The sequence below is a fragment of the Barbus barbus genome (genome assembly GCF_936440315.1).
Source record: "Barbus barbus genome assembly, chromosome: 26".
In the NCBI taxonomy this organism is placed as follows: domain Eukaryota; kingdom Metazoa; phylum Chordata; class Actinopteri; order Cypriniformes; family Cyprinidae; genus Barbus; species Barbus barbus.
Genome location: NC_136754.1, coordinates 21257264 through 21284076, shown reverse-complemented (window position 1 = coordinate 21284076; position 26813 = coordinate 21257264). Strand labels below are relative to the sequence as shown.

Below are 26813 nucleotides of genomic sequence, written 5' to 3'. Positions count from 1 at the left end.
CTGTACCATGATGATGGCTGAACAGCGTTACAGGATTAGTTTTGAGTTGACAAAACCAAACCACTCCAATCTGGCTTTGTTGGTACCATGAAGCTGATCATCAATTTTCTCTGTCAACTCAGGCTTGATCCTGGTTGAAAGTGTGACATCATATTAGGCGTGTTTGACTTGACGCGGCGCTGCGCAGAACGATCAGTGTATGACATCGAAAGCATAGGATCTGTCTGCTCTCTTATCGCTCTCTAAAAAATTATTCTGTCACAGTTGTTCCAAACCTGATGAATTTCTTTCTTCTGCTAAATACAGATATTTTGAAGAATCTGAACAGTTGCTGGCAGGAAAAAAAAATGGGAGGGTTTCTCTCTCTCTATATATATATACACACACACATATTCTATATATATATGACTCATGTGATTTGAAAGTCTTTTAGTTTTCATTTTATTCAAATTAAAAAAAAAAAAAAAAAAAAAAATCCCAAATGTTTAGGAATTCAGGTTGTATATAAAAAACGTCAGTGGCTACTATCAATTGTTTAGAACAACTTGAGTAAAAGGTGAGTAAAAGACTATTTTAATTTTGGGTGAACTGTCCCTTAAAAAAAATATTGCTCCAATATCATCGTTTTCCAGGTTGAACAAAAGCTCTTCAGTTCAGTTAAATGAAGCCCCTCTGAGACACTCATCATACTGCATTTTCCAGTGGAGCATCTACAGCTGCAGATGTCTATTTAAATGTACAGCACAATCGCCACCAGAGACCTAAAACTTGTCTTGTACATTTGTTCACATGCCTTTTCCTTAAAAAAAAAAACAAAACAAAAAAAAAACAAAAAATCAATGTTGGCCAGATACTGACTGCTACGCCTTTGTTCAGGGTATCATTATTCAGTTTCTAGTTGTCGAATGCCTGTGAAACTTGTTCAGTTTATGTCTCACTTGCTGAATCTTATGTTCATACAAATATTTCAACGTTAACAAATTTGCTGTAAATAAAGGAGTTAAATGTGAGGACTTTTTTTTTTGGCGTGTAGACCTAATTGCAATTACACAAAGTTTCACAGGGTGGCAGTAGAGATAGCATTTTTAGTTGCCAGTTTCTCCTTTAAGTTAAAAATCTTTCGTCACTGTGAGAATGTAATATAGCTTTGGCCTTTTCTTTTGATAAATAGGAAAACCTTGTTTGGATTTTGCTACAACAGTGTTGTGAGAACCACCCATGAAAGGGTGTTCTACATTGGCACATTTGCCTGTATGGATTATTAAATGTATATATTTTTTTAAAGGATAATGGTCTATGGAAGATTAACAAACAAGATTTAAGTTTCTCACTGAAGCAGATGAAGGGGGAAATATTTGTACTCTTGTCTAATGTATGCAGTTACAGGACTTTGGGTATCACTTAATCTAAATTTAACGAGCCAGAATATTTAACCAAACACAAACCAAATAATAAGATTTTATTTACAATTAGAAGACCACTGCCACAAGCAAAAGGCACTGCTCAGATAAAATGCATGTAAACCTTACACTTTCATAATCAAACCAAATCATGTATAAAACCACATAAATTGTTAAAATAAATCCATGGTTACATAAAACGGGGTATAGGCAAGATTTATAAAAATAAATAATCGCTCTGTTGAACAGCAGGGTATAATAATTTGCCCAATAAGAAATGCTAACTGAATTACAATGACTGTGTTCCTGATGCATTGATGCACACAGTGCAAATGAAAATGAGAGCTTCACATCACCACCTCACCAACGGGAATTCTCCTTATAGCGCTGTCCAACAAAGTCATTCACTGAGGACTGGGGGGGGGAAGAAAAAGATATTACAATCAGAGACCTATAATAAACTTCCTAAAATCAATGTAAGCCTTGCTGAAATAAGGCAATTTCAATTCTGACAACTACTGTAAAATCATCCACTAATTTGATCTTCCTGGGGGACTTTTATTAGCCAGTCTAAAATCATTTAGATTCATCGTTTAAATTGAGCCAGTCTGGTCTAACACAGAAAACGGTATTCATCTGAGGAACAGTTACAGAGTGATTGTCCAGGGTGGACTGACCTGCATAAGGAGCCTCTCTTTCCTCAGTCGCTTATAAAAGAGTAGCACGTCTTGGTTGGCCTGCACTACTCTCGGATCAAAGTCCATTACACGCAGGCCTTCCAGACTCCGGGCCCGTGACAGAGCAACATAGGCCTGGCCGCTCTCAAACACACGTGCCAAAGAGATCTCCACACAATCCAGAGTCATGCCCTAAACACACCAAACAATCAAGATACCTGCCATGAATTTCATTTAATAATCACTTGTCTTTTGCTCAAGCTAGAAAATTGTTAATTGAAGCTATGATGCTGCTGAAGCAGGGATGTCCAAACTTGGTCCTGGAGGGCCACTGTCTTGCTGAGTTTAGCTCTAACTTGCCTCAACACACCTGTCTGGAAGTTTCGAGTACACGTAGCAAGACATCAATTAGCAGTTTCAGGTGTTTAAGTGCTTTCAGGAGCTAAACTCAGCAGGACAGTGGCCCACCAGGAGCAGGAATGGACACCCCTGTACTAAAGGGTGTATGTTCATCAGTAGATGATTAGTACTCTGCCAAATTAATAAATCAATTTGATAATCTTTTAACTACTAAAAAAAAAAAAAAAAAAAAAAAAAAAAAAAAAAAAAAAAGTAAATCCGAGGGTTGGAGATGTTCAGCATCAGTTTTGTTTTAGATCGCTGTGCTCCCTGTCCTTACCCATGCATGGCTTTGATGACAATGGTTGTGGCTGAACTAAACTAAAATTGTAGCTCAAAAGATATAAACCATTAAATTTACTAACAATAAATCACACAGTTGTTACAAAATGCATATTTTTCTATATTATGAAATGTCAGAAGTGACCAACCTTTTGCCAAATTATTTTAGTCTCCAAATTAATTTACATGTTTTATATTGTGAATAATGGTAAACAAACCATTTAAATTCCTAATAACTTCCATTCAATTTTTTTTAATAAAAAAAAAAAAAAAATTAAATTCCTTTTCAACAAAAAAAGCAAACTCATCCAGCTTTTGAACAACATAAGGGTGAGCAAACAATGAATTTTCATTTTGGGGTGAGCTATCCCTTTAATAAAATTTGAATTCTTTTGTAGGACAATTACAGCGTTAAAACCACATCGACTCATTGTGGGATATTACAATGGAGAGATTTAGACCCACATGGTTATGAGGAATTGATTTAATATTTTTCTCAGTTCCTCTACTGAGCATTGGGGCAATGTTTCTCAAACATTTTCCAGACAACTGATGAGCTAAACAGCGATTACTTTGGCAGTTCATCAGTGCAGAAGGCACATAGTCAGAAAAGATGGGTAAACATGGGGACTAGTTAAGGAGTCAAAACCCAAACCAGAACCGAGCATCTGTTCACAGATAGATAACACTCTTCCTGAGCCTTCTATGCAGTCAGTTGATGCAGGTTTGACTCCGTAGCTTTCTACCTATGCAGAATGACTCGTGGTAGGACATGAGAGCAGAGCTCACCTGACTCTTGTGGATTGAAATGGCCCAGGCCAGTTTGAGTGGCAGCTGCTGTCGGCTCAGGTACAGTCCCCCTGATGCTTTAAACATCCAACGCTCTCTTTTTATTACCTCAACAGCCCCGCAAAGGAATCGCACCCGAGGGAGACCTGCAAGGGGAGGGGTGGTCACGAATGATGGTATGTCACAACATCTCACAGGATGTTCATACCCTTTGAAATATGTTGGTGTTCTATAATCAGCCAAATACAGAAATTAATGAGTGATATTTAGCTAAATCTCAATGAAAATGTAAAAAAATTGCATTGAAAACCCCTAACTAATTGCGGTCATAAATAATTGTAAAAAATAAATAAAAATAAAAAAAAGTAAAAGGGGACTGTAAAATTGGTCTCTTCTGTATTTTTGATAAAAATGTAGAGCATAAAAAACAATATTGTGAAATAAAGATTTATTCCAGTGATGGCAAAGCTGATTTTCAGCAGCCATTACTCCAGTGTCATATGATACTTCAGAAACCATTCTGAAATGCTGAATTGCTGCTTAAAAGAACTGCATTTATTTGAAATGGAAACTGAAATATTCAGGTCTTGTCTCATGTCCAAAAAAACAACTTTAAAAACAGAAAGATACACAAGCTTTAAATTGATACGCAACAACATGCTAGTGTTTGTATGACTGCCAGTATTTTATTAAAATCAGTGTAAATTGAGTACTAATTGTTAATTACATTCCAACAGCATGATGTCACAAATCAATTAACCTAATGGTCCTAAAGATAGGCTTCCAATTACTTTACACAATAGCTCCTTATGATTTTGTGATAAAATACAATCTGGACATTCTCTTGAGATTTACCCATTTATTTACCTATTTTCATGATAATGTAAAAGAAAGTGACAAAGTAAAATAAGATGCGTTAGGGGAAGCGCCAGTCACCATTTCACTGTCAGTCTTACCTTGATTGCCTGGCTGAAAGTCAACCACTACTCCTCTGGCTCCATTCACTAGACCCCTCTGGACATCCAGGTTTTTAGTGAGCATGACCTGAAGTAGCAAAAAGTTTCTTGCAACACTTGACATTACAAATCAAGAGCAAATGTTTGCCAAAGGGGGTGTTGGGAAACACCTACCTGAGCTCCCACTTTCAGCTGTAACAGCCGACTCACTGGACTCTGTGCGTCAATGGTTTGAAACAGCATAGGGTCACTATCCACAGCCTCAAACACTCGCATGACCCCTGCAAAGGAAACACTTAGAAAATGTAACATGTAATTTACATATGTCAAACCAGATCAGAATCAGATTTTAAAAACTAAAATTTACTCCTATAAATTGTCATATGTGCTTTCTAGTGCTTTGTCGTCTCTTATGAATCAGATGGTGGATTTTTAGTCATTTCCATTTCCAAAATCTAACTCAATGTCATTCACCTCACAGCACTGACAGTGGTACCAGAGCAGTCTCGCATAGCCAGACCTTCAGACTAACGGCTGAAGGTCTGGAAACTTTGGCCTCTTTGAATGGCCAAGGGTCACCCAAGAGGCCATAATGACTGACAAGTAAAGCAACCAATCACGTTTCGTTTTGTGCCGCGTCATATTTAGGGGTGTGGAAATGTCACCAGAATAACAGACAGAGTGTAAAACTCTCGGACATATTTTAAAGATTCTATGCCGTGAACTTTAAATTTTTCACATACTTTTGAAAATTCAGTGTTTAGTTAATCCTGACAAGCGCTCGTCGTCACAGTTGTAAACACGATGACTTTCTTCTTTCGTGAGGGGGTTTGACGCCACAGCATCTTTGTTTTCAGGTGGAATGCTAAAGAATGCAACACACACGTCTCCTGGATATCCTGTATAATCTAACCAATCCGATGATGACTTCGAAACTCCTGAAGTGTTTCTAGATAAGCGTGCCATGTGTGTGGGTGTGACGTCTGAGGCTGAGAGTAGTACCAGAGAAACTACCACCTGACGCAACTAGCAAACACATCAGTTTGAAATGATATTTATTTATGACTAACCTGGTAACTGTTGGAGTTTATTCTCATTAGTGAGCTCCACATCATCCTTGTGTGTGCACAGCCTGGTTGCTAGGATACCATCCTTCTCAATGCTATGATAGGCACTTCTCAGTAGCTGTGCAGTAACTTCCTCTGTGACTCTACAGTATGGGAAAAATCAAGATGATCAGCTGAATCAACTGACAGCTTTATTGATTACAAGATGATGCTTGAAAGTTCCCTACTACAATACCTATAAACATTCAAATCCCTCCTACAAGAACCACCTTAATTTGTAGAAAAAAACTGACCCTGAATCACATGGAATTTATCCCAATAACACTCAGAGCCAGTGACTCACACTAAACTGTGGATGGGATGAGAACGCAGTACCTGCCCACTCTCACAGCCTGGAGGAGAGAGATGAAGGCCTTGTCTGTTTGTCTGCGCACCTCCATCAGCTCCATGTTCATATGGATACACTTCCGCCAGCTTCTCGACTGCAGGCAAAAAATGACTTTTCTTATTCTTAGAAATGTAGACAATGTATACACAAAGAAATGAACAAAATCTGTATTTTTTTTTTATTTTGCTGAATTTTACATTACAAGTTGTTTGAAAACGAAGTGTTTCGTGATTTACTCACATTTCAAGCCCATTCAAATTTCATTCATCTTAAACAAAACAAAAAAATATTTTTTTATTAAACCTCAAATCCCGAGAGATTTTTGTCCCACAATTTTAAGTCCATTCCACCAGAACTTGCTTTAGAAAGTTCATAAAGACATCCTAAAAGAAATCCATTTGAATCTCTATGTAGGTGATGTATATGCGAATATAAGCCTAAATTATATCGGTTCATCAAAGTGATCCATTCTCTTCAGAAGCTTTGGATTAAAACAATCAATTCATATGGATTGCTTTTATGATTTATGAACTTTATGAAACATCAATAGCTAGCAATGTAGGGACAAATATTTCAGGATTTATAAAAAAAAAAAAAAAAAAAAAAAAAAAAAAAAAAAAAAAAGTTAATTTGCATTTTAAATGTGAAGGTAATTCTTATGGGTTTGGAACATGAGGGTGAGTAAGTGCACAATTTTTCGTTTTTTTTTTAATTGAACTTTCCCTTTAAAGCAAAGCTATATCAAAGCTTAATCGGACAAGCATTAATGATGCCTAAAGGCTCGTTCACAATGAGGTGGATAACTATGATTATATAAGAAAAGAAAAGGCAAGTATAACAATGACACAGAGGAACAATATCATCAGGCTTAGAAGGAAAAGCTGATGAACCATAAAAACATTGATAGCCAAAGAGCACCAGCATTTGAAGTGGCAGCAATAACCTAACTGCAGCGTATGCTTATAACCAACAGAAAATTATAATTTGTTGGTGTGGGAACTAATATAGTTATTCTTGGTGTGAATGGGCCTTAAATGAGGAAAGCAGTACCTGAAAACAGAAGTTTGCCTTGTCCTTTCCTCTTGTTACAGGTGGAAGTTGAAGAAAGTCTCCAGACACTATCAGCTGAATCCCTCCAAATGGCTCAGTGGATCTTCTGATGGATCTACAAACATAATATACATATGCCACTTGTCTAATAATGCAACTCTGCCTAATATTTAAAGATTTTGTATCGTTACTCTACGTCAGAAAAGATGAGCATTTACAAACATGTACTAGACTGGGATTTTTGAGAACTGTTGAAGAAATGTTTCAAATTCAATTGCCATTCAAGGTCTGATCCAAATCACATTAAAATATTCATTTGCCATCTGGTGTTCATTAGGAGAAAATCCAGAGTGACAAAATCAGATTCAACTTGTCACGTTAAATGAAATTACTAAACCGTTAAAACAACAAGAACAAAAATAACCTTTATCACCACATTAATTGATGTTAAATTGAATTTTACCCATGTGGAAAATTAAGTGCACTGGAATAAACCGGTATCATGAAGAGAGTTTTGAATGTGGTTCACCTGGCTACGGCTTCCAGTTTGTCAAAGAACTCTGCTTCCACCATTGAAATCTCATCAATAATGAGGTGTTTGCAAGACGTCCAGTGCTGCAACACTCCAGGACGCTGAGCAAGCTCAATACATTGTTCAAGAGGAGCAGAGCCGGAACCAATACCTGATAACAAGAAAAACAAAAATAACTCATACACAACAGCACAGCTGTTTTTATAGATAGGAGAAATGTGTTGACCATATGACACCTTAGGAAAGTGACTCTGTAGTGTGCACATAGTGAAAAAAAAAATAAAACCTTTCACCTGTAATTACTGTTTGGTTTGGGGTGAAAGGATACTACAAATTTCATAAAACATTTGCCATCATTAATTATACAGGAAGAGTTTTCCTAATAATCACGTTACATGTTTGCATTTTAGTGGCAGTTGCATTTTTTTCAGAGACATGAGCGAAAACAAGAATGTTACTGACCCATTCCAGTCTGTATGAATGACCAAGGAAATGCATCAAGAGAAATGGAGAAAGCACTGCACTATAATTGCTAGCAAACTTGTAAATGTTTTCTAACCTGCAAAACTGTGCAATGTGGTCCCTCCTATGTGACAAGCTGCAACACCTGTGCTTGCTGTTGCATACGTGCTTTTTGGAGGCAAGGAGCCTATAATTCTTTTGAGCAAGAAGGACTTTCCTGTACCTAAAATAAAGCCGTGAGCAATAGTGTTGAAAATGCTATGAAATAAGAGCGCTATATAAAACAATATGTGGCTATGAATAAATAAATTACCTGCACTGCCAGTGAAAAACACATTCTTGCCACTCAAGACTGCATTGAGAACTGCAGTTTGTTCTTTGCTGAGCTTTTGTGCCACAGGCAGAACCAATACAGGCTTCTTATTGGGGTGAAACGCTTTAACCTAAACAGACAAATAATTATTTATTTGGAACAGACCATGTACAATATTAAACATAAATGTTTCCATTTAATGCAATGCAAATTTTTTACAGCAGTCGCTTGACTTATGAATAGTCCACAATTCTGCTAAATGCATGACAGAAGATCATTAACCTTCATACACTGTAGTGGTAAAGTTCTTTTCCCCTCCCTTTTAAGACAGTAAAGAGAGGTGATAATCTTAATGGAAAAAGTTGAATCTCAGAATTAAATAATTTTTAAAAATATGATTGATTACTAAAATTAATTGGTTTCTAAATGAATCAAATTGAATACATACATTTTTAATAGACATACATTAATATGCATTTACTGTACGGTCAAATTTATTTTAAGAGTTTAATTGTTGAATGCAGTGCAGGTCAATAACTTTTATTAGGGAGGAGTTAACTTAATTGTGTTAGATAAATAAAGCTGCTTATGCTTCTGATTTGCATACACAAATGGAAGAACTTGTAAACATGTACAAATGGATTAACATACCGGACTAGCATCACAATCAGGTCTGGGTCTTTTTACTTGCTTCCTTTCACCCAAGACCTTATTGACAGATCTCTCTGAAGGACCTTTGGGTTGGATTGGTGCATTCAATTTACTTCTCAGCTCGTTTGCTTTCTGCACATCTTTAAGCTGGAGTGGACTTAGGGTCTCAAAGGCTCTAGGAAGGCCAGCTCGTAGTTTATCCCTATCACTCATAGGCTTGGTGCCTTGGGATGCTTGATGTTTGATGCTGAGCGTCTTCAGAAACATCTTCAAACGATCCGGTGGACAATCAGATACCAGAACCTGTGTGCTTTCCGGGATGAATTTAACAGTACATTTACCATCCTTTGCAAAGCGCGTAAAGAGCTGGAAATCGCGCAGCATGAAGTTTTGAGGAGCTTTGCCATCGTGAAGGCGCAGGACCATCTCTTGAAACTCATTCCGCCCTAATGTGACGGTGGCTTTGCGGATAAGCTTCCGTGTGATGGCCTGACCTGCAGGATTCAAGCGCTCCACTGCCACGGTGCACTGAAGCTCAGCTGGCTCAATGTGTCCCAGCATTGTATCTGAAGAGAACATAGAAGAACAGCTTAAATCATTTGATTGATTTAACGTATGACTTGATTTGTCATTTAATAACACCGAGTCCAGTATATAGCGGTTTGTAGAGGGCTTTGTTTATAAATTTAAATAATTTACAAAATTAAAAAAACATATATTCACACACTACTGACATTAATCTCAACTGAAATTTGAAATCGATAATAAAGGTACCACATGTAACATGTTTCTTTAACGCAAGAAGCCTAACTCACCTTTCTCGTGCACCGTTTAAACAGCGAGGCACAACACCAGCTGTTCATTCATTAAGACGCGCACGCCAGGATTTTCAAATAGTTCCGCTTGACAATGATTGGTCAATAGTGACAAACTGCAGACCAATCAGACCAAAGGCATTTAAACGAATATCCAATCACTGATTGCGCTTGGTAAACGTAAGCGGCGGGCCCGCCCACGAGCTCGTGCTTCACCAATAAAACGACGTTGGTTTTCATTACGTCTCTTCCTTCCTGGGCTTCTCATGGGCCGGTTGCTTTTCTTCTTTTTTAACCAAGTAATTTAGACAAATAAAATTAAACAGATGAATTAACTATTAACAAATGAAAGTTTATTTCATTTTTTTATGTTTCTGTATACTCATTATTTTATATTTATTTTCTTTCTTTCTTTCTTTCTTTCTTTCTTTCTTTCTTTCTTTCTTTCTTTCTTTCTTTCTTTCTTTCTTTCTTTCTCATATGACACAATGTTATCTGCAGTAGATATACACTAGCATTATAGAAATAGTCTCATGCGGTCTAGTTCATCCTTGAGAAGAAAACCATTTAAATTTTTTAATGACCTTTAGAAAACAGTGTTTTCTAATGGGCATTTACCAACCAGTTGATGATAACATACATGTAGTGGATGAAAAATTATTTGTAATGCTGTTCCCAGTGGAACACTCTTCCCTCTCATACATGCTTTAAATAACTCATTGAGAATGGGCCAAAGGAAAGATTTACATAGCTTATATATAATGAGCCTGCCATGACAGGAATTCCCCCTCATTACTGTGTGTGCCAGCCAAACAGATTCATTACTCTCATCATTATTTCAGAATGATTGCTGTTTTTATAGATTATTTGCACTCCGCTGACATCTCTAATGACATTCTTCTGCCACATATATCATGTGTAATGATCACACATAACTAGTTTCCAGATTCTCACACCTTGCTCCCCATTAACTTGGGTCTTCATGCCTCATTTCCGAATTAGAAAAGTAAACCGTCCTGTGTGCAGTCACAAAAAAGTCCATCTGTAGAAAGCCACTCAGCGTAAAGCTTCAGTGATCATTATCATTCCTGCTTGGGTGAAAATAAAGGCATGCCCTTTACATTTCACCGTGAAATGTAAAGGGCATGTCTTTATAAATGAACCAATGATTCACTGCACACCACACTATTGACTCAACTTACATGCAATAGATCATCTATAAAGAAGTAAAAACATTGGAGTGGAAATGTGGGAAGATAACTGTTGTACAGGTGTCTATTTGAACCCTTGATCTCAACTCAGTGGACCTTAACCAGGTTAGATGCCATATTGAATTTTCAAGAGGATGAAAATGAGGCTGTGAGGGATACATTTATAGCGGCATGTGCTAGATCACATGCAATTTTCAAAACTCAAAATGTTCTAAACTGTTTTATGGAGATTTGTCTACTGAAAGTCTGAAAGAAAGATGTTTTGGCAACTGAACAGTCGGTGTGTTGTTAAATAACAGTATAATCAATACAAAGTACAGTCAGTGCAAACAGTACAAACTGTACTTCTATCCATCTCAACCTTATATTGATCCATATCAAAAATGAATAAATAACAAAAAAATATGGCGCTGTCTGACTAAGGTCTATTGACAATATCACTATTTGTAAACAGTGGCACACAAAGAATTCATCCAATAACGTCAGTATAGTCAATTAAAAATATTGCTGAATACTAAATGTCCCCAACTAAACAAGCCAGAGGTGATAATGGCAAGTAACCCGATATACCACTGGTGACAGAATTGGAGAAAAAACCTTGAAATAATGGCAGGGCCAGTTCTCCTCTGGCCAAACCGATGGCTGCCATGTAGATGAGGTCTTCACAGTGGATCTGTCTCTAGGGCTCATCCTGTTGTCATGGTTTCTTCTGACATTCAGGGCTGTTGTGGTTGTTTCTAGATGCAGCTCCACCATCTGATCTCGGTATGGACTGTAAGCATAAATGCCATTCTTTTTTTCTCTTTTCTTTTTTTTTTTTTTTTTTTTTTGTATTTTTGAATATTTTATTTATTGAGTTTTTACATTACAATTTTAAACAGTACTCTTTCCACCGCCCACAACCACGGCCTTAAAAAAAAAAAAAGTTTAGTTTACAGTAAAAAAATAAAGTGTCCCATGCTTGTTCAGTCCATATGATATCATTTAACGCGAAAGGCTTGGCAACATCCAAAGAGAATAAATAAATAAATAAATAAATTAAAAAAATACAACAAAAAAAAAAACTAAGAAAACAAAAAATAGCAGAAGAGGTACATCTTCATTAAGAAAATAACAATACATAAATAAATAAATTTAAGTACACACTTTCAGAATACCTGTCTAGATAACATAGTAAAGGAACTACAATTATTGGTAACAGAGGCAGATATACATACATACATACATACATACACAAACCTAAATATATTAAATAAATAGGTGAACTTTAGAAAAGAAAAAGGAAAGGAAATAAATAAATAAAACAAGATATGTAAAGAAGATATAAAAAAGAGGGGGAGGTTGAGGCTGGCTATTCCATCCTAAAGGCCAGGGAGCGCTTCAAAATATTTCATAAAGGGAGACCATTTGTCTAGAAACGTACGTTTCGAACCTCGAATCATATATTTAATCTTTTCCAACTGAATATAAGGCATTACTTCTTTTATCCAGCTACCATGAATTGGGGGGGGGGGGGGGGGGGGTCTACCCTTTTCCACTTAAATCATATTAAATGCCTTGCTAGTAGTGTAGTGATGGCAATTACAGAATGGATGTCTTTCCTGAGATCTATATCCTCAGGCACCACACCAAAAATGCCCATCAAGGGATCAGGGTCAATCGGGATGCCATCTGTTTATATGATTAGAAAATCTTCTTCCAAAACTCCTCTAGCTTGGGACACAGCCAGAACATATGAGCAGTAGTAGCAGGTGATTGTGAACACCTACTGCATACAGGGCTAATATTTGGGTAAATCTTGACTAGTTTAGAGTTAGTGAAATGAAGCCTATGGAGAACCTTAAATTGAACTATAAAGATCTAGGTAAAGCAAAATTACATACAAGCTCTTCAAAAGTGCAGAAAGTATTATGTAAATATGAATCTTTTAGAAGCCTAATCCCCCTCTCCTCCCATACGCAAAAAGCGGAATCCATGTAAGATGGTGGGAATAAACTGTTAGAGACAATAGGACCCAAAATGGACCAAAATGTCTTCTAAATTGGGCCCAAATTTTTAAGGTGTGTGTCAATACAGGATTAAAGGAGGAGATATAATTCTTTCCCACCAGAGGAAGTGAAGAACAAACTAGGGAACTAAGTTTGAAATTAGTACATGATTGTTCCCCTTGCACCCACAAAGGAGTATTTTGGGGATCTACACTAGATAACCAGTAGATTATCTTCTGAATGTTACTTGCCCAGTAATAAAATAAAAAATTAGGTAGTGCCTGTCACGGATCTGTCTGTCCTTCTCCCTCACCAATCACAGGACATGCCCTCGCCTGGTTTCACTTGAGCATTGATTGAACACACCTGCACGTCATTTGGACATCTCACATCACTCAGATGTCCGGTTTTGTTTACACGTTCCTACGAAGTGGACTCCTGTATGCTATCACAGAGACTTACCTGTTACTTACCTGCCTGTCTACTTACCTCCTGTGTTCCCTCCAGCGTCTTGACCATCCGTCTCCTGGTTCCAGTTTCTTCTAACGATCTCCTTCTAGCCCTGTCTCCGTCTCACAGTGAGGTGTGTGGTTCTCCCAACGTCTACGAGTTCCTGTCAAGACAATTCAGTCCAGTTATCTACTCCTCTCTTCCTACAACGTATATTTGCACGTAATACCTACTATCTCATTCGTTGAATACTCTGCTGTCAATAAACTCCACTGCTTTGAAATAATAATTTGTGTGAAGTCTGCTTCCCATAACAGTGCCATCCCTCTCTGACATTTTAATTTATGTAGAAAAGTCTTCCTAATCCGAAAAGTCTTATTCCCCCACAAGGAGGTAACTAGACTATCCAGCTTAGTAAAAATCTTCCAAATAAAAATGGGTATATTCGAAAATAAATACAGAAACCGTGGTAAAACGGACATCTTAATTAGGTTAGTACGGCCTGCTATAGACGGGGGTAGAGAGGACCATTTCACAAAGTCTTTTCTACATCGATCCAATAGTGGACAAAAATTGGCCTTAAATTATTAAACGATCTGGTGACTTGTACACATAAGTATTTGAAGCCCTCACAAACTACTCTAAAGGGGATAAAAGAAGAGTCTCTATAGGAGGTCGGAGTACATTATATAGGCGTCGTAAATTGCTAAAAGGATTACGACCTTGAATAAATCCTGTTTGGTCATCTGAAATTATGGTAGGGAGAATGAGTTCTAGGCGTAATGCAATAATTTTAGATAAGATTTTAAAGTCTACATTCATAAGTGAAATTGGCCTATATGATTCGCAACGAGTAGAATCCTTGCCTTCCTTTGGCAAAAGGGAGATTGAGGCCTGCGTGGGTGTTAAGGGAAGAGTTCCAGTATCTAAGGACTGATTATAAACTGCCACAAGAAGAGGGTCCAACAAAGTTGCAAACTTCTTGTAGAACTCGGGGAAACCGTCCGGACCTGGAGCTTTACTGCTCTGCATTGCCATAATGGCCTCCGCGACCTCTGACTACAGGTCTGCCCAGGTCAGAATTAAGGTCAGGATTTATAGTTGGTAGCTCACATTTAAAAAAAAAAGGAGTCTAAATTTGCAGGATCATTAGGATATTCTGAGGTGTATAGGGTAGACTAAAAATGGACAAAGCTCTCATTAATATCCTGGCCGTGGAAGCATTGGAGGAGGTGAACGTACTAGAGTTCCACTGAATGGGGCTTACGATGATTTTCTCGGGGAGGATGCTTTCTGGTTCTTCACTGATTTCTTCCTTGGAATCATGGAGACGAGACAGAGCGTGGGCTTTCACATTTTTGGGACCAGGTCGATAGGAAATCGTGAAGTTAATGCGTGTGAAAAAGAGGGCCCATCGGGTTTGGCGAGGGTTAAGTCTCTTGGCTTCTCTCAGATATTGCAAATTCTTATGATCAGTAAGGACAGTGAAAGGATGTTGCACACCCTCCAGCCAATGCCTCCACTCTTCTAGGGCCAGCTTGATGGCGAGGAGTTCTCTGTTACCAATGTCGTAATTTCTCTCCGCCGGGATGAGCTTGTGAGAAAAGAAGGCACATGGATGGAGTTTAGTTGGTGTCCCCTGCTGCTGAGAGAGTATGGCACCAACCCCTGAGGTGGACGCATCAACCACGACAATGAATGGTTTGCTGGGGTCTGGGTGTACAAGGACTGGAGCGCTCGTAAATTCATCTTTGAACTTTTCAAAGGCATCGGTGGTGGCTGGGGTCCAGATGAGTGATTTGGGTTTGTTGCGGAGCAGGTTGGTTAATGGACTGGTGATGGCACTGTAGTTATGGATGAAACGGCAGTAAAAGTTGTCGAACCCCAGGAAACGTTGAAGCTCTTTTATGGTGCCAGGGGTGGGCCATTTCCGAATGGCGTCCACCTTCCCCTCGTCCATCTGGATGCCACCGCTGTCGATGTTATATCCAAGGAACTGCTCTGAGGACTGATGAAATGAACACTTCTCTGCCTTGAGGAACAGGTGGAAGTCTCTCAGGCGTTTCAGGACCTCCGCAACGTGGTGGCGATGTTCAGCCATGCTCCGGGAGTAGATGAGGATGTCATCTATGTAGACCAGCACGAACTTGTGAAGATACTCCCAGAGCACCTCATGCATAAAGTCTCGAAATACGGAGGGGGCGTTGACAAGGCCATAGGGCATGACAAGATATTCATAGTGGCCAGTAGGGGTCACAAAAGCCATCTTCCACTCGTCCCCGTCATGTATTTGGATGAGGTTATAGGTGCTGCGGAGGTCCAACTTGGTGAACACGGTGGCTCCGCAAAGATGTTCTAACGCCGCTGGAACGAGAGGAAGGGGATAACGGAACTTAACCGTAATCTTGTTCAGGGCTCGATAGTCGATACATGGTCGTAGTCCTCCATCCTTGGCAACAAAGAAGAAACTCAAAGCAGCAGGGGATGTGGAAGGGCGGATATAACCTTGCTTGAGTGCCTCCTCAATATACTCCTCCATGGCCTTCTGTTCTGGTATGGAGAGTGGGTAAATTTTCCCATGGGGCACTGGCTCACCCGGTAAGAGGTCTATTGCGCAGTCCCATGGCCAATGTGGAGGCAAATGGGAGGCTTTCTGGGGGCAAAACACATTGCTGAAGTGGGAGTAACAAGCTGGAATGTCAACCGACAACTTCTCCGGAGGGCTTTCGATGGACGTGGAGTTCACAACGATAGTCTTGACAGGAGGAGAGACAGGTTTTGGTGTATTGGGAAAACAATCGGGAAAGCATAGGTTACCCCACTTCAGGACCTCACCAGTATGCCAGGAAATGTTGAGTTTGTGTTGAACAAACCAGGGCCGTCCGAGAATGATATCGGCTGTGGAACCCTCCAGAACCAGTAAATGGATGTCCTCTTCATGCAGCAATCCAATTTTCAGGTGTACCGGGCCAGCACTGCGGTTTATACTTTTACCACTGAGTGAAGTGCCGATTACCGATTATACTTGGTAACTTGTCTTAGTGGTTGTGGTAGGGAGGTTGAGTTGGCGGCAGAGGCTTCCCGAGATAAAGTTCCCGGCTGACCCAGAATCGAGGAGGTCATAGACTGGAAGAGAGAATTTGGAGGCAGTAAGCAGAACTTCTTTCGCCAATGGTTTCATGTTTTGTTTAACCGGCTGAATGGCACTCACCAAGAGATGTGGAGGTCGCACGGGGCATGTGTGTGTGTGTGAGTGTGTGTATACTCATCTTGGTCATGTCAATTTATTTATTATATACGACGCACATGGTTTGTTATTTTCTGTAATGTCAAGATGAATAGCATTTAATTAATTTGCTTCATAAAAAATGTTTTAATTAAAGTTTGGGTTTATAATTTGCATAATATTGGTATTGTGTGGAATATGAGAATTGGTTAAGGTTTTTTGTCACTGCAAATACAACTTTTATCAAAATGAAATGAGCTTAAAATCACGATAATATCAAATTGCACAATTCTTGTTTTGTAGCATGTTGCAGACAGTGTGTATTATAAATGATTTATCTGTACATGTCATTATTTTAAAATTCATGTGCATAATCATTTAATCAAACACATATAATCATTAATTAAAAACCTTTAGTCAATAAGACTGTCCATTAGCCAGAGTTTCATCCTTTTTCTCCAGCATTTTTCTCAACCTGTCTTACATAAATTATCACAGAAATTAGTAAACAACTATGATCCAATAATCTAGTTAATTCCTGAAAAAATTACAAATCAAGTTGTTGTAAATAAAGCCTCTATCATGTTTTTTTCTTGTTCAAGATTTCACTGGAATATGTTACAATAAGGAAGAAAAGATTATCATAATAGCTGCTTCATGCAGAGTTATTAGATTAGATTAGATTCAACTTTATTGTCATTGCACATGTAAGGTACAGGGCAACGAAATGCAGTTAGCATCTAACCAGAAGTGCAATAAGCAGAGGTACAGGATATACAGTGCCTACAATATGTTACATATGTACAGGAATATACAGATAAGGCAGTAGTACTATGGACATAATTTACAAGTTTTAGAATACTATCAGTGTGATATACAGATGGGTGATATGACATACTATACAGATGGGTTGTGCAGTAAATGTATGTACAGTAGTACTATGGACATAATTTACAAGTTTTTAAATACTATCAGTATGATATACAGATGGGTGATATGAACATACTATACAGTTGGGTTGTGCAGTAAATGTATGTACACAATGAGCAAAAACTATGAAAATAATTACAAATGGATATGAATAAGCTATAAGTTAAGATATATAAACACTAGTGCAATGAACATTGAAAGTGCATAGAAATAAAAATTTACAGTACATAGTACTCAGTGTAGATTGGTTGTTTTTTTGTTTTGTTTTTTTAATCGATTTAATGATGGGGAGGGGTGAAGAGTTTGTGGTGGTGTGTGAGGGGGGTATCATTGGGCAGAGTTTAGTAGGGAAACAGCTGTAGGGAAAAAGCTGTTCCTGAGTCTTCTTGTCCTTGTTCGGAGGCTCCTGAAGCGCCTCCCAGAGGGCAGTAAGTTAAACAGTCTATGGTCAGGGTGAGAGGAGTCCTTAAGAATGCTGCGAGCTCGACGTAAACAGCGTTTTCTCTGGACGTCCTCAATGGCAGGGAGTGGTGTCCCTGTGATGCGTTGGGCGGTTTTCACCACCCTCTGTAGTGCCTTGCGGTCAGCAACTGTGCAGTTCCCATACCAGACTGTGATGCAGTTGGTCAGGATGCTTTCAATTGCACACCGGTAGAAGTTCCGCTGGATGATTGGAGACAGGTGGTTCTTCTTCAGTGTCCTAAGGAAGAAGAGGCGTTGGTGAGCCTTCTTGACTAGGCTGGATGTGTTGGTGGTCCAGGTCAGGTCCTCCGAGATGTGGGTTCCCAGGAACTTGAAGCTGGAGACACGTTCAACAACCATCCCGTTAATGTGGATGGGGTCATGCGTTCCACTTTTCTTCTTCCTGAAGTCCACAATGAGTTCCTTTGTCTTGCTGGTGTTGAGGAGCAGGCTATTGTCAGCACACCATGCAGCCAGGTGCTGTACCTCCTCCCTGTAGGCAGTCTCATCGTTGTCTTTGATGAGGCCAATCACTGTGGTGTCGTCAGCAAACTTGATGATGGAGTTGGATCCATGCACAGGCCTGCAGTCATGGGTGTAGAGGGAGTAGAGAAATGGGCTCAGCACACAGCCCTGTGGTACGCCGGTGTTGAGTGTGATGGTGGTGGAGCAGGTGAGGCCTGACCTAACATGCTGAGGTCTGTTGGTCAGAAAGTCCATAATCCAGCTGCAAAGGGAGGTGTTAACACCCAAGTCTCCAAGTTTAGTGGTCAGCTTGGAGGGAATGACGGTGTTGAATGCTGAGCTGAAATCAACAAATAATATCCGTGCATATGTGTTGTTATTATCCAGGTGTGTGAGTACCGAGTGCAGTACTGTGCCTACTGCGTCCTCAGTGCTTCTATTGCTTCTATAGGCAAATTGGTGTGGGTCCAGTGTGGGTGGGAGGCAGTTCTTGAGGTGTGCCAGGACCAGTCGCTCAAAGCACTTCATAACAATGGGTGTGAGTGCTACGGGGCGGTAGTCATTCAGGCACGTTGGGGAGGAGTGTTTCGGCACTGGCACAATGGATGTCGACTTAAAGCATGTTGGCACCATTGCTTGGGTGAGTGACAGGTTGAAAATGTCTGTGAAGACCCCTGCGAGCTGCTCTGCACATGTCCTGAGCACACGTCCAGGAATGCCGTCGGGGCCAGCAGCCTTGTATGCGTTGATCCGGCTCAATGCTGTGCAGACATCTGTGGAGGTGAGTTTGAGGGTCTGATGGTCTTCTGAGAGTGTGATCTTGGTGGCTGTCTCCTTGTTGTTGTTGTCAAAGCGAGCATAAAAGTCATTTAGCTCGTTAAGGAAGGAGACGTCTGTGACCGTTGGAGTGGAGTTGCATGGCTTGTAGTCACTGATGACCTGGATGCCCTGCCACATGCGCCGGGGGTCAGAGTTGGAAAAATGCTCCTCTACCTTTAGCTTGTAGCAGTGCTTGGCCTTCTTGATGCCCCTTTTCAGGTTAGCCCTGGATATGCTGTAGGCCTGAACGTCATCTGATCTGAAAGCAGTGTTGCGGGCTTTCAGCAAGAGCCGCACTTCCTTGTTCATCCATGGCTTCTGATTAGGGTACGTTGTGATCTGTTTCTCTGTTGTGACACTGTCAATGGAGGTATTGATGTAGTCCAGTACAGAGGTGGTATAGATATCAATGTCTGTGTGAGAGCCACTGGCAGCCTGAGAAGCAAACATACTCCAGTCCGTGTGTTGAAACTTGTCCTGAAGTACAGACTCTGCTCCCATTGGCCACACTTTGATGGTCTTCACTGATGGCTTCACACGGTTGATGAGGGGTGAATACTTGGGGGTGAGAAACAAAGAAAGGTGATCAGACTGTCCGAGGTGGGGGAGGGGAGTCGCGATGTAAGCTCCAGCGATGTTTGTGTAAACATGATCCAAAGTTTTTTCTCCTCTAGTGTGGCAGGAGACATGCTGATGGAATTTGGGGAGCACTGTCTTTAAGTTGGAGTGATTAAAATCACCCGCAACAATAAATGCAGCTTCCGGGTGTACAGTCTGTTGTTTACTAATGGCCGCATGCAGTTCGTTCATAGCAAGCTTGGCATTAGCATCCGGGGGAATATAGGCTGCAGTTATGATGGTGGAAGTGAACTCCCGCGGCAGATAGAAAGGTCTACACTTCACCATGAGAAACTCTAGGTTAGGCGAGCAGTGTTTTCCAACAATGTCAGAGTTCGTACACCAAGCTTTGTTTACATAAATGCACAATCCTCCGCCTCTGGTCTTGCCGGAGTCATCTGCCGTTCTATCTGCTCGGAGCGTGTAGCGTCCGGTTAGATCAATAGCATTATTGGGTATGTCGCTATGTAGCCATGTTTCTGTGAAAACCATGACATTGCAGTCCAAAAGTTTCTTACTATGGGTGAAGCGAAGTCGTATCTCATCCATTTTGTTCACCAATGACCGCACATTAGCGAGGAAAATGCTGGGTAAAGAGAGCCGGTGCGGTGTTAGCTTTAGCTTAGCTCTTAGTCCTCCACGCTTCCCCCGCCTTATACATATAGATATAGTAGTTCATAAATAACTTTTGAAATCTTACAGGTTTTTTTTTTACAATAATTTTGTCACCAATTTCAGAACCTAGATGTCATTTTTCTAAACTCTAGATACAAAACTCAAAACAGTCATTATTTGTAACACAGGCTGTCCAATGTTAAAAACTTTGTGTATTGCGTTCTTATCTTTACAGAAGCCTTGCATTTGCAGAAGCATTGGTGAAAAAACTCATTTATTATGAAATATCATGGGAACATTACTTTAGATCACCCACACCCAAGATACCATAGTTTCACTGTGTAGCTGTTAGTACAGTCATTAAATTTAGTTGTTCAAAACAAATGATGCATCTTTCATTATGGTTGCACATTCATTGGTTCTATTGGTTTATGGCTGTACACAAAATTTGAAAATTATTGATGAAATAATCAACTCACAACAGGTTTTTCAAAAAACTTTAGATCAGATAAAATTAGATAAGAAAAAAGATAGGAAAAAAACTACAGTAGGCCTACAAAAAGATGTCAACTGGAATGTTCCTCACTGCACTTCTATGCTAGTATCAACCCTGGCTTGTGGAATTGACCACAGGTTCTCATCCACATCATACTGTATATTTTCATTAGCTAAACATCTTGGAAATCATCCTCTGGCAAGGTAAATACTGGCCTGACATTGGTCTCTTGTGAAGTCATTGCACACACCATCTGTGGCTTGTGACTTGTTTGTGAGGGTGCATATATTGTGAACCTTCCACCTCCATGTGGAGAAAAATTCTTCAGTCGGGTTACAATAAGGAAATGGGCTCGCAACCTCTCCTCCATGTCATGGCCAGGTTAAAGCCTTACTCATCTAAAAATATGAATGGTTTTCATCAGCTTCCAGCTCTATCACCCTGAAAAATGCCTGTGTGTGCATGAGGTCTTCCAGTCTCAAACTCAAGAGGATCCCTTGTCTCCGCCTTCAACCACTGGATCCTTGACTCCACCTCAGCCCTGCGACCCATTGACTCCCCCTTGGCTCCTAGCACCCTTGTCTCCACCATGGCTCATCATCCCACAAGCTCCACCTTAATAAGTCGTTAGTCTCACGTAGCCAGACCTTCAGACTGACGGCTGAAGGTCTGGGAACTTTGGCCGCTTTGAATGGCCAAGGCCAGCCCAAGAGGCCATATGACTGACAGGTAAAGCAACCAATCACATTTCGCTTTGTGCCGCGTCATGTTTAGGGGCGTGGAAATGTCGCCACAATAAGATGCAATAAGGTGTGTAAAACTCTCGGACATATTTAAAAAATTCTATGCCACAAACTTTTAATTTTTCACATACTTTTGAAAATTCAGTGTTTAGTTTACAACCGCTCGTCGTCAGTTGTAAACACGACGGCTTTCTTTCGTGAGGGGGTTTGGCGCCACTGCATTTTTGTTTCCAGATGGAACGTTAAAGAACGCGACACACACGTCTCCTGGAAATCCTGTATGATTTAACCAATCCGATGACGACTTCGAAACTTCTGAAATGTTACCAGATAAATGTGCCATATGCATCAGACGTTTAGCCAACGTTTCGTGGGTGTGACGTCTGAGGCTGAGTCTAGTCAGTCGTCGACCATCTGCCGCCTCAGGATTCCACTCCTTGGGCTTCCACTCCTTCACCTCGTCCCTCCATCCCTCTGGCTCCGTCAGGCTCCTCCTACCCTCCAGCTTCACCTTCGTTCTCAGCCTGCTGCTACACCTTGGCCCTCCAGATTCTCTTTGGCACCCTGGCTCTGTGTCTGCTTGTCTAGGTCTCCATCGCCGGCGTCATCACAAGAGCTCAATCCCTGGTTCCACCTTCCAGGCCTCCACCATGTCTACTCCCTCCAGTGACTCCGCCATGGGCCCTCACCCTGGCTGGGCTGTGGTCGTCGCTACTTATGGTTGTTTGTATGGCTGTTTGCTACTATTCATTAAAAATTGTTATCTCTTCATGTTGTGCCCTCTCTCCCCACACACGCTGTGACAATCCTGCTGTAAATATATCTTAATGTAAATTTGTTTTGCAAGTCACTACACTGATACCCAAAATTCAAGCTATAGCTTCATGCAAGTTTACTCCTTTTGGTCTTGTGAATTCAGATGTGTGTTTCTTTTTCCATCAGCACCTTAGTGGAATACGATTGTGAGTGTGTCAGAGAGAAAATCATATATACATTATGTCAAGTCAAGTCAAGTCACCTTTATTTATATAGCGCTTTTAACAATACAGATTGTGTCAAAGCACTTAACAGTATCAAATTGGAGGATAGAGTGTCAGTAATGTATAATAATAAGATTAAACACTAAATTTTCAGTTAAAGGCATTTCATTATTGAATTCGGTGATGTCATTGTCTAGCTCAGTTTAGTTTAAATAGTATCTTTGAAATCAAATTGACGATAATCGCTAGAAATCAAGTGTCCCCAACTGAGCAAGCCAGTGGCAAGGAACCAAAACTCCCTCTATGACAGAATGGAGAAACAAAACCTTAGGAGAAACGGGCTCAGTCGGGGGGCCAGTTCTCCTCTGGCCAGGATATTATTGTTTACTTATTGTTTAATTATTGATTTAATCAAAATTTTAAATGTATAAATGTATTATAGTTCGATTTTTATATTGTTGCAATTTCTAACAATAATAGTACTATGTAGTTAGGTATTTTATTATATTTTTTGTTATTTTGTTTTATTTTTAGTTTTATTGTATTTTTAGTCGAGGTCTTCACTGGGGATATGTCTCCGGGGCTCATCCAGGTGTCCGGCCTCCGTCGACGATCAAGGCCGCAGACATCATCTCCTGGCACCGATCCACCATCTGATCCGGACACGGACTGAGAAACAGAATAAGAAAGAAACAGACAAATATTAGCGTAGATGGCATTCTTCTTACGATGTAACGAGTACATTGTGTGTTATGAGGAGTGTTCCCGGTTCCGGTTGATCTAATTAATGCAGCCTAACAATCCTTTAACGGATTTGAATAATAGAAGTGTATTAGTGTGTTATGTGTAAGCCAGGTTAAAGAAATGTGTCTTTAATCTAGATTTAAACTGACAGAGTGTGTCTGCCTCCCGAGCAGTATTAGGTAGATTGTTCCAGAGTTAGGGTGCTAAATAGGAAAAGGATCTGCCGCCCACAGTGGATTTTGATATTCTAGGTATTATCAAACGGCCAGAGTTTTGAGACCGCAGCGGACATGGAGAACTATAATGTGATAAGAGCTCGCTCATCTACTGAGGAGCTAAGCCATTCAGGGCTTTATAAGTAATTAACAAGATTTTAAAATCTATACGATGTTTGATAGGGAGCCAGTGCAGTGTTGACAGAACCGGGCTAATATGGTCATACTTCCTGGTTCTAGTAAGGACTCTAGCTGCTGCATTTTGGACCAACTGTAGTTTGTTGAAAAGTATGTTACATGAGTCACTTGCTCTGTGATTCCGACAACTTCAGAGATCGCCCGTTCACTCAATAGTGCTCTAAATGACAGGTGGCTATTTCTCAGATCACAAAAGCAATAACTACTAACTACTTAATGAAATTATTGGGCTTGATCAATGAGCCTCAGCATGGGTGACACTTAAGGGCTGAGAACAATTGGCTAAAGTTTGAATACGGTGACATGAGAAGATATACAGCCCCTGCATGTCCTATCCCAGACCACAGGAAAGCCCTCAAAAAGCCCATTACGTAATAGCCAACTAGCAGTAAAAGCAAACCTACTGTATATAATATATATGAAGAAAGAATCTGAGGACTCCCTGTTAGTATCTATATTGTAAAAAAATATATATTGTTATTTACTACTGTTAGGTAGAAAAGAGAGGAATATTTAGCAAACAAAGTTCAAGCAAATTATCATTTTGATTAGTTGCAGCATAAACAACAATCTGACAAATTGCACCACTAATGTTAGGAAAGGCCAGCTCATTAATAAATGGGATAGAGGGGAAGAAAGTGAGGATATGGGCAAAAAGATTTGTTGGTGCACAGTAGCTTACGCATATAGAACATATATATATTCATACCCTTTGAATTTTTGAGCCAAGTGGATTTGAATGCAGATTCCAAAAGACAAAAATAGTAATATTTTTATATATATATGTGATACCATCACACCGGCGTGATTAGATTGCATTACACTGCGCATTATAACCAATCACACACAATTCTGTTTAGCTTATGAGTTCAATGGCCAATCAGAGGTGTTCAGATGAGTCATTGTTAAAATGCCCGGGCTTGCTGACTGACTGCTCTCTGGTGAATTCTCTCTTTATAAACAACAAAGTGCAGATGTGCGTACGATGTAAGCAAGGCCATAACCATGTCTTGAACATTGTGGGGGTGTGGGGGGTTATATATAGGCTACTTGACGCACACCACTCACACACAAATCAGAGGATGAACTCCATATAGGGCCCATATGGGTTAACCAGGTAGCTCCCATTTGGTGCCTACATGAGTCTGCATACATGGGTTAGTGATGGGACCCAACTAGGCCTTATGTAGATCTCTTATGGGCCACAATACACATGGGATAATATATTTGTCTGTTTAGGTTACCTTATTTTACAGTTGTAGTGAACAACGGCCAAAATGGGAAGCCTCCTTTCCACACAACACTGGAAAGTTATGTTCTGATGAGATTAGGCGTGTTTACAATAAAGGATGCATTTTGTTTTAACATAACAACACTACCTCTTGTGGAGAGGGGGGTTAACATTAACATACAGCAACCCCCAGACAGGAACTGCCTTAGTCTCCCTCAAACTCATAATTCATGGAAGCATAAGGATATCAGCATTTCATGGATTAAAGACTGATTCAATCACCGTTCTTTAGACCTAGTGTGAATAATCACTCACTAGACTCAGACTGACCAAACCTGCTTTACCTTGTGGAAAGGGGGTTTAACATTGTCATGTAACCCCCCACCCAGGAACTGCTTTGTTCTCCCTTACTCTTATCAAAGTGTGAATGATCACAAATTCCCCTCACAGTTTTGCCATGTGGTCAAAGCCACAAAGGAAAACACATACTGTGGCTGCCGTCGCATTATCCAGGTGGATACTACACACTGGTGGTGGTTGAGGAGATTCCCCCCACATGATTGTAAAGCGCTTTTGGTGTACAGCAATACACAATAAAAGTGCTATATAAATGCATAATTCATTCATTCATTCATTCGTAGTTGACACGTTTGAGAATATTTCAAATAAAATGGGAAAAAATAAATGAATAAAAGTCTATATCAGTTATACAGCGCTATTGTGGCTGCTGTGTGTCACATGACAAGCATGACGAGACACCCCCCCCACACACACACTCATGCCCGCTCAAAAATAATGAGTGTATGATACTCCTGCATGTGAATGTGCATGTGAGGCACGGCAACATGCCAAGTGAGCTTTTTATGTAAAAAGCAATTCTGTAAATGTAAAAGTTAGTTCAAATTTACACAGCGTTCAATACAGAAAGTGAACACACTCTTTTGAACCTTGTTAGACCAAACTGGTGCAAAGATTCAACAATTATGTTACTGCAATGAACATTAGTGACGACACGAGACTCAAAGCCCTGCTGTTGCATCTGGCTGGAGAAAAGGTACATGCAACTACTTTACCCCAAAGAAAAAGGACAGTATGAAGTGTGTTTGGAAATGCAATGCAACAACCAAGATAAACTTTAGACACATTCAACAAAAGATTTAAAATTCTTGCTAAGAACTGTGAATTCACTGACATCAACAGAGAGAAAAAAATAGTTCAAAGCTGTACAAGACTTGTCTTTAGACAGCTTTTTATAAGACGATCTCAAACTGAAAGCATCTGCCATTGAAAATGGCTCAAAAATAACTGAATCAATCAATGCAGTCAGCCACAAACACTTCAAAAATCAAACAAAGAATTATGACAAATCAAGTCACCCAACTATGAAATGTAGAAATTTTGGAGGTGTTTTTCCTCACAAAACTGTCAAAAGGCAGAATCTGTAATGCTTGTGGTAAACCCAACCATTTTTCTAAAGTGTGTCTACCACCAAAATCAAGAGATGTGCAACACAAAGATTCAAGTGTACTGTGCAAGACAAACAACACAACGATGTTGTAGAAATCAAGTCAGTGCAGACGTGCAGTACACAAGCCCAAGCTCATCTAGCAGTGATGATGCATACATATTTGTAATTAAAAC

General features: G+C 39.9%; 1 protein-coding gene across 2 annotated transcripts; it reads right to left on the bottom strand.

Moving 5' to 3' along the window:
- Positions 1 to 1443: 1443 nt before the first annotated feature.
- Positions 1444 to 9834, bottom strand: LOC306845534 (ATP-dependent DNA helicase PIF1-like). Of its 2 annotated transcripts, XM_079378404.1 has the most exons (13): positions 9782 to 9827; positions 8967 to 9532; positions 8316 to 8445; positions 8100 to 8225; positions 7538 to 7691; positions 7009 to 7123; positions 5946 to 6052; positions 5574 to 5713; positions 4678 to 4784; positions 4504 to 4591; positions 3548 to 3693; positions 2078 to 2269; positions 1444 to 1814 (listed from the first exon to the last, which is right to left on the bottom strand). In XM_079378404.1, the coding sequence occupies exons 2-13, from the start codon at positions 9525 to 9527 to the stop codon at positions 1761 to 1763; spliced, it is 1920 nt and encodes a 639-aa protein (XP_079234530.1). In that variant the 5' UTR covers positions 9528 to 9532; positions 9782 to 9827; the 3' UTR covers positions 1444 to 1760. The 2 variants fall into 2 exon arrangements, 1 of the variants encoding a protein (XP_079234530.1); XR_013781992.1 differs by lacking the exon at positions 3548 to 3693 and having other exon boundaries at positions 1445 to 1814; positions 9782 to 9834.
- Positions 9835 to 26813: the final 16979 nt, after the last annotated feature.